We start from the raw sequence: 13,373 nt of genomic DNA, 5'->3' as shown, positions 1-13,373 counted from the left end.
GCAGCGGTGGCCGGTGCATCCTCCCGGGGGAGCACCGCAGCCAGCACGGGAGGGCCCGTCGCTGCCTCTGCTCTGACAGGAGGCTTCCAGGTGATCTTGTCTTGCCTCCTCCCTTTGGGCTTCTCCCCGCCGTGGCAAGAAAATCCAGCATCCTTGGTTTGACCTCTGGGAGACTGGGTTTTATATGCGGGCTGGGCCAGCAGGCAGTAGGGACAACCCGGATCCAACCCATCCCTAGGTATCCCCCAAACCAGCAAGGCTCAGCTCGGTGGGATGAGCCACCTCCACAGCCAAACCAGTCCTTCGCCACCCCATGAAGGCGTCCCCCCTCTCAGCGTGCCCCCCAAGCCCAGCCTAGGGCTGGATGCTCTGGGGTGGGAGGACCCCTTCCTGGGTGCAGAAGCAGTTGGGGTCCCGCAGGGACCAGCCGAGCGGCTGGAGGCTGGGGATGTGCTGGGTGCCTCCTGCCCCGGCAGCTGGGACAAGCGGAGCTGCTGATCAGAGGCTCGTCAGCCGCACGGATACCCCCACCAGCCCCAAGTGCTCAGTAATTCGGGATCAGACACCAAAGCAGCCCAGTGGCCTGACCCAGCTCCTCCCCATGGCAAAGGGGAGCGCGGGGTGCAGCTCCTGGCAGTGCAGCCGGGCAGGATGAGGCCTGCCGGGCACGCTACGCTGCCGGCGTGTTTAGCAAGCGTGTTGGAGAGGCACGTCTGCCAGCAAGGAGCAGGGAGCAGAGTCACGCCTGCTCGTCAGGGCTGGCAGCAGCTCCGGGGCTGTGCGCGCAGGGGATGGAGCCGAGTGGGATTTTGCTGCCCGAAATGGCTGTGAGGTCCCATCCAGACCCAGCCCTGCTGTGCTGGGAGGTGGATGAGAGTGTGTCTGCATGGAGGCAGCAAGACCAGGCAGATGCACATGGGAGGGCACCGGCGCGAGGCGGCAATGAACCAGGGGCAGAGGGAGACAGCTCAGACTGCCAGCTCAAATCTTTTAATCACTGCACTTCTCAAATATTTCTGAAGCATGACCCTGACTCGGCTCCTCCAGGCTAGGCAATGAGCACCAGCTGGTTCTCTTGGCTGTGGCTATAAATGCTCCCTCCTGCTCCCAGCCCAGGGCAATTATGGGGGGGTCAGCAGTGTCTGTGCCAGGGTAATGAGCTGGGAGTCACCTTTAATCGTAGCCGGGGTTTGCCAGCCCTCTTTCTTCCCCTGCTGCTGAACGCTGCAGCCCCGGTGCTCTGCAAAGGGCTGGTCGCCCCCAGCCAGAGCCGGGGTGATGCTCGGGGCAGACCCTGTCCCAGCTTTTTGTGCCAGGATGGATAATCTCTCCGGTCCCCAGGAAGGTGCTGAGCCCGGGGAGGTAGGTCCTGCGCTGCCGGGGAGCTGCGTCTCTGGGTGTGTTGTTTTTGCAGGAGGGGTGGAGAGCCCGGGCTCTGGGATGTGGTTGTCCCTCTGTCATTGTCTGTCTGCCTTGGAGTTGCTGGGTGTGGAAATTGAGCCTAACCTCCATCTGGCTTGAATTTAAATCAGCAGCCGGGCTGGAGAGCCATGGCAGGCAGCAGCTGCGTGGGGGATGCTTTCTGGTGTCCAGGTCCTCATCCCTCCATCCTTTCCTCTGCTTGCCAGGGCCTGGGAAACTTTATCTCAGGTGGGAAAGGTGGTGGGGGGATGCCAGACTCCTGGGGACAGCCCTGTCCCTGCATGGGCTTGTTGTCCCCAACTCCTGTGAGGTGCTCCCAGGGTGATGTGCCTGCAGCCTGTTCTTCCCCCTAGGCTCTGTCTTATCCTGCCAGGCTTGCTGCCAGCTGAACCTGTTCTGCAGGCTGTGGGCATTGCCTGCTGAAATCAGGCAGGCACGTAGCAGGGAGGGAGGGCTCCCAGCATCCTGGGCCGCTGGGCTTGGCTCGGAGCTGAGCGGAGGTGCTGAGCCTCGTCACATTACGCAGCAGCCAGCCAGGTCTGGCTCTGAGTTTCCCACGTGGGGCAGCTCCTAGGAGGACCTGGCCACCCCTGATCAGGTCCTTCACCTGCCTTGGGAGGAATAGGTATCCTCCTGCCCTCCCGGGTAGGGTGTCCTGGAGACCTCTTCTCATTGCCTGCCATCAGGGAGTGTGACCTGTGCCGCCTGAGGGGACCCCAGCACATGCCTCCTGGCTCCCAGCGAAATCCAGAGCATCTCCTGGGGCTGGTGAGAGCTGCCAGGGAGGTTTTGGGATGGGGATAGGGAGGCAGGAGCCCTGGGACCGTGCTTTGCCTCCCTAAAATGGGGGGGGGGGGCTGCCTGCATGAGCTTAGGGGGTTCATGCGCTTGCTGTGCCTCTGTCCCCAGGAGCAACGTGGACAACGTTGTCACAAGGTCCCGCAGCCTGTGGTGGTCCACAGCAGTGGAGGAGTTTGGAGGCTGGGGACATGATGCTTGCGTGGGTGGGGGTCCTGGTCTCACGTGCAGGGCTTGGCTGTGCTGGCCTGAAGCCTGGCTGGGAATAAAGTCCCTCATTTGTTGAACCCCTGCATTTGCATGGCTAAAGCTTGCGGGGGGGTTTCAAAGCCAAATGATCCTATCTGCCCTGGGTGGATGCTGAAAGAAACCTGTTCGGCCTATTATTTGTTTGCAATTTAATAGGTGCCTGGAAACTGGTTCATCTCACCGGAGCTGTGACAGACTCCCTTCCTGCTCTGTGTCCATCCCCACCTGTGAGCCCTGGTATCTCCAGCTCCTGCCGAGTGCTGTCCCTCCCTGAGCTGGTACCACGACGCTGGTATCGTCATTAACCCAGGAGAGGTGTCGGATCCAGCCTGCCGCAGATGCGATGCCTGGGAGATGGCCGCGGGGTTATGGTCCCCTTCTCTCTTCCCGAGGCAGCTGTGTGCGTGGCCTGGGGAAGCTTTGCCTTGCCGCAGCGCTTGGACCCGTGGCCAAGCCAGGCCAGGGCCAGGCTGCCGGGGGGTATTGGGTAACTCAAGAGGAGGTTTCCTGGTTGCTTTAAAGGCACTGTGGGTCTGCCGAGGAAATGGTAGGGGAAAATTGTTCTTACTCCTTTCTCCTTGCTGCTTGCAGGCTGGACTCTGCAGCAGGGCATCATTTAAACATGCCCCTTCCCTGCAGCTGGGGACAGCCTGACCCTGCCGAGCCGGCCTGGGGACCAGCAGGGCTGCCTTCTCCCTGAGCCGTGCAACAGCGCTGCTCCTCCTGCCTCGGCCGATCTGAGCTCAAATCAGGACGTTAACCCCAGCGCCGGGCTGAAATCCCGGCAGGGCTGCAGGGACTTCCCAACTGAGCCAGCCCAGGCCGCGTCCTGCCTGGGATCCAGCTGTGGGGGCTCCCCAGCGGAGGAGGAGGAGGAACCCCCTGCTTCTGGGGCTTATAGAGACCAAGGGTGACTTCTTAATTAAGGACAAAATAGAAGTGAAACTCATTGGCATTTTTGCCACTTGTGAGCCCCCGTGTGATTGCCCGGGTTAATCTGGTGGTCAGGCACTGAGATGCTTTTACCCAGGTGGTCACCTCGGCGTGTCTGGAGGTGGCACAGAGGACAAGGGATGCCAGCTATCGAGACCTCCTGGGTGGCTCTATTTGGCGATGTCCTTGCTTTTGACATGCCTCTTCCTACCATTTAGGAGGTGGTGGCAGGTATGGTCTGTCATCTCCATCCTGTCACACCTCTGTGAGTCACCGCAACTTGCTCACTGTCCTTTGTCTCTGTATCTGGGTGTCTTCTGGCTCCTGCCCTGCTTTTTGCCCCCCCATGTTTTCCCTTAGCAACCTGAGGCTTTGCTTTAGCCTGGCTGTGGGCTGGCTCTCATAGAATCATTAAGGTTGGAAAAGACCTCTATGACCTCCTCTTGGCCTGCCTTTTATTCCCTGGTCCAGGCGTCCTCAGAAGCTGCATGTAGATGTATGGGGGTCTTGATGACGTGTTGATCCAGGTGCCTTCAGCACCTTCTTACAGCCCCTCTTCTGCCCTTCCTGGTGCTCCCATGCCTGATGTCCCCACTCCACCCCAGCCCTGCATTTCTCTGCACTCGCAGGCTGGGCACAACGATGCCTCCCTGGCAACAGCGGCAGGGACATCTCCCTCTTGGGCAGCACCCACCCGTGACCCCCTCTCCCACGGCAGGACTGGGGGAGACCTGCACCCTACTGTGGGTGCAGGTTCCCTGCCTGCAGCTCAGGGTTGGGGTGAGCCGGGGGGGCTCGGCTGGTGGTGCCGCAGAAGAAATAGCTCTGGCCATGTCCTGGGGCAGGGGCTCCCTGGGGACAGCAGTCTCGCTCTGGGTGGCTTTTCTTGCTTTAAAACTGTGGGTAGAAGGCAGAGGAGGGATGTAGGTGTGAGACATCGGGGAAACACCAGCGGCTGTAGGTGCAGGAGGAGGTGGGGAGGTGCTGGGGGGGGGGAGACCTGGCAGCGGCTCCCAGGAATAGGGCATGTGAGTTCACGGGCATGGCTGGCTCTTGTTAGCCAGCTGTGCAAATCTGGCCTGCCTTGAGGGGGAACAGCACATCTGGCAGAGCAGCTGTAAGCATCTTCCCTAAACCTCTGCGAGCTTTATAACCAGCTCAGCAAGGAAGGGTGCAGCCCAGCTCCTGTCACCCCAAAACCTGCCAGATCAGAGTGGTTCTGGCCCAAACTGGGGTGGGGGGAGGTGGGGGGGCTGCGCCTCTGTGTGAGCAGGCAGCTTCGGTGCTGTGCCCTGGCCAGGTGCAGAGCCCACGGGGCTCCGGGGAAGGCAGAGATGCTGCGCTGGCTCCCGATGCAGGGAAGCCAAAGGGCCTGGCCAGGAAACTTTTGAGCTTGTTTAGGCTGTGGTTTAAGTCTGCTCCGTGGCTGGGCAGGAGCCCCCCTGGACTCTCAGCCCTTCCCCAGGTGGGTGGCTGGCAGCGGGCAGCACCGAGTCTGGGCCTGATCCTGCCCCAGCCATCCTGCTGCAAACCCCGAATAACCCAAGCGGAGCCAGCAGCTTTGTTCAGGATTTAAACCCTGCCAGCAGAGCTTGGCCCTGGAGAACCACGATCTGCGCTGGCGTTTTCCAGGTTACTGCCTGTCCTCCCCTGACCCTGGGAAGTGGATGTTTCCCAGCAGTGGGAATACAACCACAAGCCTTAAAAATAACTTGCTTCGCTTTCAATGCTCCTTACAAAATAGGCCACGTTCCTTCTATTTAATCCCTGGGTGCGAGGCGAAAATCATTCAAAAGGAAAACACGGCGGATGCTTCCAAGGGGGCCCTCACTGGATGCCACCGGCTTCCCTGCAAACCTCCATCCCTTGCTAGGGGGTACGTACTTAGCAAAGATAATAATAAATGTGCTTGTTTGAATGTGACGGGGAAGGCACAGAGCTAGGGTTAATCTGGAAGAGGGAGGGAGGTGATGGCACTCCCTCCACTCTGCGGGGAGAGGTTGTCCCGACCTTTTGGGAGCAGCACCGCCTTGGCAAGATCCTCCATGGCAAGCTCTGAGCTGTGGCGTGGGCAGCCCGGTCGCACTGTCCCCATTTTACAGAGGGGAGAGGATGTGATTTGCCTCTGAGCAGAAGGAAACATCATTTTTTTCCCCCCTCCGGATGGGGCAGGAGGAGAGTGTTGGAGGCAGGGAGGTTGCAGCGGGGAAGGAGGCAGCGGTGCACAGGCTTGGCACCCATCGGCACAGGCTGCCTTGGGCCAAGAGGGCTCAGAGGTGCCGGGGCTGCCTCCGCCAGGCCCTGTCTCACCTGTGCCGTGGGGCAGGTCGGGGCTGGGGCACACATGGGCAGGGGGGAGGGATGGGGCTGTCTGCCTGCAGCCCGATGGCTGTGGGTGCCTGGCGGGACATGCTGCCACGTGCCAGCTGGAGCAGGGCAGGTGTGATTTACCGCTCAGCAAACATTTGGCACCATAAATGCAGCCAGGAAAACTGCTGGTGCGGTCCAAGCAAACATCTCGGCTCTGCCGGAGCCTTGGAGTGGGCCGGCCCTGGGGTGCTGGTTTGGGGAGGGATCGTGCATTGACACCAGGGATGGATTTTGCCCTGGGTGAGAGGGGTGCAAGTGTGATGCATCCCCTGGGGGCTCAATTCAGCTTCCCATTGGTGTTGTGAGAGCGGGATGTGCCCTGTGATGAGCTTCCCAGCTGTAGCAATGCAGGGTATTATTGTTGGGTCCCATCCTGAGCTCAGCACTCAGTTTTTCCTCTGCTCTTCCTCAGATAATTTCTATTTAAGTTTTTAGGACTCCAGGCTGGGGAAAATTTGAGCAAGAGCCCAGAATTTGGTCCATTACATCCAAATGTGGCTCCGCCGGTCACTGGGGGTAGAAGAGGCCTGGCAAGGAGCGGCGACATGAGGGAGATGGCTTACGAAAACTGTGATGCACCTCAGAAAAGGCACTTTATTCTGTTTACTTCTGCCATACTGGAGTATATAGTGGAAAACCGTGCTGGCTCCGGTTCTCCGCTCTCCTCTCTGGTTTCACGCTGCCCAGGTGAGCGCCTGCCGTCCCTCCCCGCCGAGGGCATCCTACCTGTTGTGCAACACCACCCCCCCCGGGGCTCGGTGCAATCTGCTTTATGAAACACATGGCAAGCACGCAGATAAAGAGTGAGGCGAGTTTTTTCCAAGTGGGTGGGGACTCCTTAAATTCCCCTGGCATTGGCCACAGAGTTTTTTCCAAGCCTCTGCTCCAGTGTTTCAGCCCGCCTAGCCCTGGGGGATTTGGGCAGCTTCATCCCCAGCCTGACTCAGCCCAAGCAGCTCCTCATCCTCCCTCGTGCTCTGAGAGCTGTGGCAAACACCCCTGTGGTGGTCGGTGCTACCCACGGAGGAGCCACCGATGGCTCAGTGGGGACTGGTGGCATCAGGTCCCCTCCAGCCCTGTGGCCACTGTTGGGTGGCCCAAGTGCACCCAGAGTCAGTGTTCCCCAGGGACGCTCAGGCATTACACCTGCCCCCACTTGCCTATGCAGTGCCCCCCCTCCCCTGCCCAAAGCCACCTGGAGATTTGGGGCTCCCAGGTGGGCCAGACCAGCAGCCCCTGTATCCCCAGAGTCCTCCTGCATCCGCAGGATGCCAGCTCCCAGGGAGGAGGAGGAGAGCAGGGAGGAGGTGGCTGGCAGTGCTCTGGGAGGGTCTGGACCCCCAGGTGGTCTCATGTCCCTGCACCTGAGCCCTTCACACCCAGTACTGGTTGTTTTTCAAGGGAGGGTTGGAAGTCCGGCAGTACTGGAGGAGCTCAGGGTCCGGTGGTGCCCCAGGACCTGTACCCTGGGGTGGGGGACCTGTGCCTTTGCCCTCCAGGGCGTTGACAGTCGTTAGGGGGATGCCTTGGTTGGGGTCCGTCCTCCGGAAGGTCTCCTGGTCAGGCACAGCCCCGTTCTTGGCCTTGGAGGAGGGGGTGCCCTGGACGTGGTGCTTCCCTGTCTTGTTGCGCTTGTGCAGGTAGAAGAGCAGGGGCAGGATGAGGGCTAGCAGGAGGAAGATGAGGCAGATGGGGATGATGATGCTGAACATGTTGGCCTCGATGAAGCTGAGGAAGGTGCCCCCCTCCATGGGGCTGGGGCTGGTGGTAGCACCAGAGCCCAGCCAGGCAGTGGGGGGCATGTCCAGCTCGCTGGCGTTGGGGCTGCTCTGTGCTGTGCCCTGGGGCTGGGGCACCGGGGATGAGGCTGCCAGGGGGGCCGTGAGCAGGGTGACACCGTAGGCTTTTGAGGCATTGTAGGGCTCGATGCTGTACCCCAGGGATGCCAGCGCTGGTGGCACGCCGGCAGCTGCCAGCTCAAAGACAAAGCTGTCACTCTGCAGGGGCTGGTCAGTCTCCCCAGCATCCAGCACCTCCAGCCCAACCAGCCCTTGCTCCAGCTCGTTCTGGCTGAAGGTCTCGATCGGGGTGGTGGGTTGTCCTGGGTCCCTGGAGACCCTCACGAGACGGCTGCCACGGGGTGCCCTGCGGATCTTGAAGACTGGGATGCTCTTGGTGTGGTTGGCCAGCTGGCTGGCGTCAAGGACGCTGGTGTCCAGGAGGGCCGTGGTGCCCCTGGGCCACACGCTGCCCAGCCGAGCCTTCACCAAGGCGCTGACGGTCACGTTCACCATCCCGGTCCTGTTGGCTGCCCGTGACATGGCAAGGAACTGGAAGTTGTCCTCAGGAGAGGTGAGGTCAGTGAAGGTGAACATCACTTCCCCGCGGTCCAGCTGCTTCTGTGAGAAGCCTCGCGCTGGCTTTTGGTTGACCTGCACTTGGCCAAACCTTGGGTCCCTGGTGATCCTGTACAGAGCATTGCCTGCCCCCAGCTGTGCGGCTCCCAGGAGGTGATGGTGGGACACCAAGGCCCTGTTCAGGTCTTGGGGCACCTCCAGTGGCACCGGGCTGGCAGTGGTGCTCACTGCAGGCAGCACCTTGATCTCCAGCGAGGTCAAGGTGGGCGGGTGGTGGCCATCGGAGAGGCTCAGGGCTAAGGACCCTGGGGCACGGTTCCCACTGGCAACAAATACCATGTGGCCTGCGTTGACATCTGCTTGGGTGAAGTGGTTGATGGGCTCCTGTGGGTTGCGTGCGTTGGCCAGGTGGCCAGCAAGAGGTCTCTGGAGGACACTGTACACCATCTCCTCTGGGGACCCCAATGGGTCTGCCACGTCCAGGTACTCCTGGGACAAGGTCACCATGGAGCCTGGTGGGACCCGCAGCACTTCCTTCCGCTTCACTACCTGCAGTGGCTTGCTGCTGGTCACCGTTATATTGAAAGCTTCGGAGATGACCACCCCTTCCTGCGGAGGATGGATGGACTGCTGCACTCGGGGCCGGAGCCAAGCCTTAAATCTGAAATGGTCATCAGAGATGCTGTCTCCACCATGGGCATATGCCAGGCGCCCCGTGGTGAGGTCTGACTGCAGGAAGAACGGCCGTGACTGCTCCAGGGGCACACCAGCCACCAAGAGCTGCCCGTGAGCTGGCAGCCCCATCACCAGGAAGACAACATCATGTGCAGCCCTCTCAGGGACCGGGATTTGGCTTAGGAGGTTGGAGGCATCCAGTACCGAGGTGTCGATCTCGGCCCGTTGAGCCCTTGTGAGCTGGAGACCTGGGGGAAAAAGGGAAAACGCAAAGGTCTGTCATCCCTAGGAAGAGCCAGGATCTGCTGGAGAGGAGAGCGAGGTATAGCAGAAAAAGGACTGCAAAGAAATGGAGAGGGATGAGAAGGCAACTGGGACTTCTTAGTTTGGTAAGATGATGGGGGAAGGAATTGCACAGGGAGCCAGCAAAAGGATGGACGCAATTTTAGATGTTGCTTGACATAATATCAAAGCTCATGCTTGGGTGGCCATGGGAAATTGCACAGCGGTGTCTTCTTCGGACAAACAAGCCCTCCCAAACGGGGGGGATTGTGCAAACTTCAGGAGGGCTTGTTTGTCCCTTGCTTCTCTCTTCCCTCTTTACCTGCATTTCTCCATAGCTGAGTCGAGCGCTGGGGACACCTGGCCTCGAAGGAGATCAGCACAAGGAGGATGAAGGAATCCGAGATGGTCGTGGGAGCAACCACACGGAAGCGGATGGCATCTTGGGTGAGCCAGAAGGGCTTCTTTGGCATCTCATGCTGGTAGAAAATCAACCCGCTGTCCACCTAAAAATAAAAAAAACCCTCAGTGGCAAAATAAATACCCAGAGTGTGTGATACCATGTGGGAGATGAGTGCATCTGGCTCATCTCTGGTACGATGGGCACGGTAGCACCAGGGGTGAACCCTGGTGATGCTGTGCTAGAGCCAATGTGTGTACCCTGGGCTCTGATCTTGGCTCTAGGAAGGAGCAGCCAAGCCCTAATTAGGTAAGAAAGGGGGATCATCACCAGCCATGGCATGGTAGCCACCATCGAGAGCTCACGGTGCCTCTCTGGCAGGATGTTTCTGTCCAGCAATTGGGGAAACTGAGGCTGAGAGGAAGGGCTGAGCTTGCTCAGCATCCTCCAAGAGTTGGGCCAGGCTTCCTCCGAGGGTGAGCACAGCACAGGGGAGCTTGCAGAGTGGGCAAACCTGCATGCTTCTGAGTGATGGTTAGAAAAATAGCCCTTTGCCGTGCTCTGCAAGAGCCTGGCCCTGTGGGGGAAAGGTGGTAGCAAGGCTTTGATCAGAGCAGGGGTGAAAGCATCGTGCTTGGTTCTTGCCTTAGGCAGCAGCCAGGATGGCTGGGTCTGCAGCAGGGAGGTAGCCTAAGAAAAGGGGATTACAAGTCCCTGAGCCTCCCTCAGCACTAAATCCAAGGCTGGTGGCCGTGGTAAAGCCGGTGCTGGGGCGGCAGCTCGTAATCCCTCTTAGCAGCTGTTGGCAGGGCTGGGAAAGTCACGGTGTGGCTGCAGCCTTGCTCTGCCTCCTGCCAGGGATCAGGTGCCTCTGCCCGTGGTGGCAGCCCCTGCGAGGGTGGGGTGGGGGCTCAGGCTGGGACTGGTGATGGAGGGCTGTGCCTCGGGATCCTGGGGGGCTGGGGGAGGCGAAAGCTCACCTGGGCTTGGGTGAAGTTCCTGATTTCCTCCCCCTGGGGGGTGCTCAGCCTGCCCAGGCGTGGGGCTTGCTCAATGCTGTAGTACAGGGTGGTGGAGCCGGCGGGGCTGTTGCTCACTGCCTGCAGGTTCTGGCTGGTGATGGGCTGGAGAGCACCTGGAAAACACGTCAAGTATGGGTTTCAACCCACCGCCTTGCCACCTGCCTGCAGCCTCTGTGGGCATCTCTTGACAGCGCCTGGGCTCGGGCAGGGGGTGGTGGAAGGGTCCAAGGGCCCTGTTTGCCATCAAACTGGGAGGATGGGGAACATGCCCGTACCCACCTGGGCAGACAGTGAGGCTCTGCTTCTTGGCCAGGCTGATGAGCGGCTCTCTCTGGGCCCTGACAAGGAAGAAGTGCCCAGGAGAGAGGTTCTCACCATCCCACAGGTCGAAGGCGAAGCCTCCATCCAGGGGCCCTGCGGAAAGCACAGAGCTGGGCGTTTATAGGGGGCAGGAGGGCTGCAGCCCCCCATTAACCTGGCACGGTTTGGACCAGGGTGCTGTGCGATGGGGCTAGCATCTGCCTTGGGGGCACAGTGCTTCCCCCCGGTGGTGTCCCCTCCCTCGGGCTGGGGGTGACGCCAGGGGGCTGGGGCACCTCAGCCCTGCCCTACCTTGGTGCACGAAGAGGATGAGGCCGTTGTTTATCTGGGCCTGGGTGAACCGCCGGACCTCAGTGCCGGGCACCGACCTCAGCACAACCTTTCCGTTGGCCGGGGGCTGGATGGAGTAGGTCACCTCCTCTGCCGGGGAGTCCTCATCCTCGGCGCTCAGGACATGGGGGCTGATGGCAGCTGTGGCACCTTCCCGCAGCTGGGCGATAGGGAGAGGCTGTAATCCCCCTGGGATGCCCCCAGCACCTCTCCCCTTTTCCCCAGCCTGCTCCAGACACCGTCCCTGCTCAGACCGCTTCGCTGGGTGCCTGAGCACGTCCCAGCCCAACAAGGGTGCCTTGTCTGTGTGCTGGGTGATGCCTCCATCATCTGGCCTCTTCCCAGCCCTTCCTCACCCTGCACCGCTGCCGTGTTTGCCAGCACGTGCCGTGCCGCTGGGTCCGTGCATCTGCACGATGTGTGCAGGGCAGAGGTGAGGGCTCGCCCCTCTGTGCCTCAGTTTCCCCAAGCACTGGAAATGGAAGAAGGCACGGTGCTGGCACGGCTCGTAGGACTGGGGCAGAGGCTGTGCCTTTGACGTGTCTCTCCCCATTGCTCTGCAGGAGAAGGGCTTTTTGTGGGGTGCCCGAGCCCTGAACTCACTCCCTGAGCTGCTGCTGCGTACGTGATGACCGCAGCCCTGTCTCTCCCCAGCTGGGTGTTTCTCATAGCTCATGCTCCCGGCAAAGCACCCGTCCCACCACCCCCTCACAAGGCTGCAGCAAGGCCACTAGCCGACCCAGCAAACCCTCCAGGAATGACAAGTATGCGGCTGAGCTCAGGGCCACCCCACAGCTTCCCAGGGCCGCTTCCTCCGGCAAGTGATGCCCACCTGCCCCCCGGGGACTCTGCCACCCCAGAGCCCTGGCACCTCCCCTCTCCAGCTGGAGGCAACAATTTTCCCTGCTCCTAATCCTGTGCCGTATCTCGGTCTCGGCAGACCACGGGGATGAATCCTGCGCTGCCAGACAGGTTCTGCCTGCACACCCCAGAGCTGCCTTTCACGCTCAGGATGCCCCAAAATCATGGGGCGCGTGGACCGAGCCTTCCCGCAGCTCACGCAGGGCGGAGGGGCAGGATGCGCTGCATCCCACGGCATCGCAAGTCTGGCCTGCATCCTGCAAACCCACAAGACAACACCCGGGCACTGGAGGAGCTGCTCAGCCGGCCATGCTGCGTTAGATGAGCTCTTTTCTGCTGTTTTCAGCTGGCCTAACCCAAAACATTTCTTGAGTGGGTGTGGGTGCCGACAGTGAAATTAAATCCCTCGGCAATCCCCACGGGATGGCAGGAGGCAGGCTCACAAACACAGCTTTGGAGAGACGGGATGGGGGAAGCACTGCCGGACACACGGATGGTGCGGGAGCTGAAGCCCTCACCGTGGGAGCTGTTGCTCCGCTGTGCATGCACCGAGGTTTTCAGGCTGCTCCCCGTCCCCAGCACCCACAGTCAGGTCACTTCAGCGCCCGGTGAAATTGCAATCGCACCCGGGGCTCGGTGCCAAGGAAAACTCCCTGTGGTCAAAGCCCGGAGAGGCATTTGCAAGCAGGGGGGACCGGCAGCCCCAGGGCATCGCTGCCTGCTGGGGACGGGCACACGCGGCAGCTGGAGCAGCTTTGCTCGCTGCCGAGGGCCCGTGCTGCCGGAGCTGACCTGCTTCGCCATGCTCCTCATCCTCTCTGAATTATTAAAGCCTTCTGCCTGGTTTCTGCTCTCGCTTACTTAGCTTATTATGTTTGCTCAGTCTCCGTGTCGCCTCTGCTCTCCGGGAGAGTGTGCAGGGAGGCAACGAAATAGCGCCGGGAGCGTGGCCGTGTGTTTTAGTGCAGCAGTGGAAGCACTTCTCTTGGTGGCATCCAGCCATCCTTTCTCCTGATGCAACCCAAAAAGCTGCTTGGGGCAAACGTGCCGGGTCCTTTCCAGGGGGCTCCGCTTCAGGGCCTGAACCCTGCCCGTTGTCTCCCCAGCCCCGTGTGGACCCTGCATCCCCGGCGCTGGCCGGCACAGGCAGCAGAGGAAGGCTTTGTGCAATCTCTCTCCTAGACCCGGCCTGACCTTTAAACGCTGAAGTCATCTCTCGCCAGAGCACAAACACAGCAGGGCCGGGCCCCTCCCGAGCCCTGGGTTGCTTTAGCATTGCTCCTGCTCGGAGCAGGGAGCCTTTCCCAGCTCCAGAGCCCCTCCTGCGGGCAGCCGGGCGGCTGTGATTACCCC

The 13,373-nt window shown here is 60.7% G+C and overlaps 1 protein-coding gene across 1 annotated transcript in view; it reads right to left on the bottom strand.

Moving 5' to 3' along the window:
- Positions 1–7,131: 7,131 nt before the first annotated feature.
- The window catches only part of CSPG4 (chondroitin sulfate proteoglycan 4), an 18,288-nt gene continuing 12,046 nt past the window's right edge, over positions 7,132–13,373 (bottom strand). The window contains exons 6-10 of the mRNA XM_019471949.1: positions 11,121–11,319; positions 10,788–10,922; positions 10,467–10,621; positions 9,409–9,592; positions 7,132–9,052 (exon numbers count right to left, since the gene is read on the bottom strand). Coding sequence (XP_019327494.1) covers positions 7,146–9,052; positions 9,409–9,592; positions 10,467–10,621; positions 10,788–10,922; positions 11,121–11,319 — 2,580 coding nt within the window. The 3' untranslated portion in view covers positions 7,132–7,145. The remainder of the gene's footprint in view (positions 9,053–9,408; positions 9,593–10,466; positions 10,622–10,787; positions 10,923–11,120; positions 11,320–13,373) is intronic.

The sequence above is a fragment of the Aptenodytes forsteri genome, unplaced genomic scaffold, assembly GCF_000699145.1.
Source record: "Aptenodytes forsteri isolate BGI_AS27 unplaced genomic scaffold, ASM69914v1 Scaffold258, whole genome shotgun sequence".
Lineage (NCBI taxonomy): Eukaryota > Metazoa > Chordata > Aves > Sphenisciformes > Spheniscidae > Aptenodytes > Aptenodytes forsteri.
The sequence above is the reverse complement of the archived record's forward strand: the minus strand, read 5'-3'. Positions and strand labels throughout refer to the sequence as shown.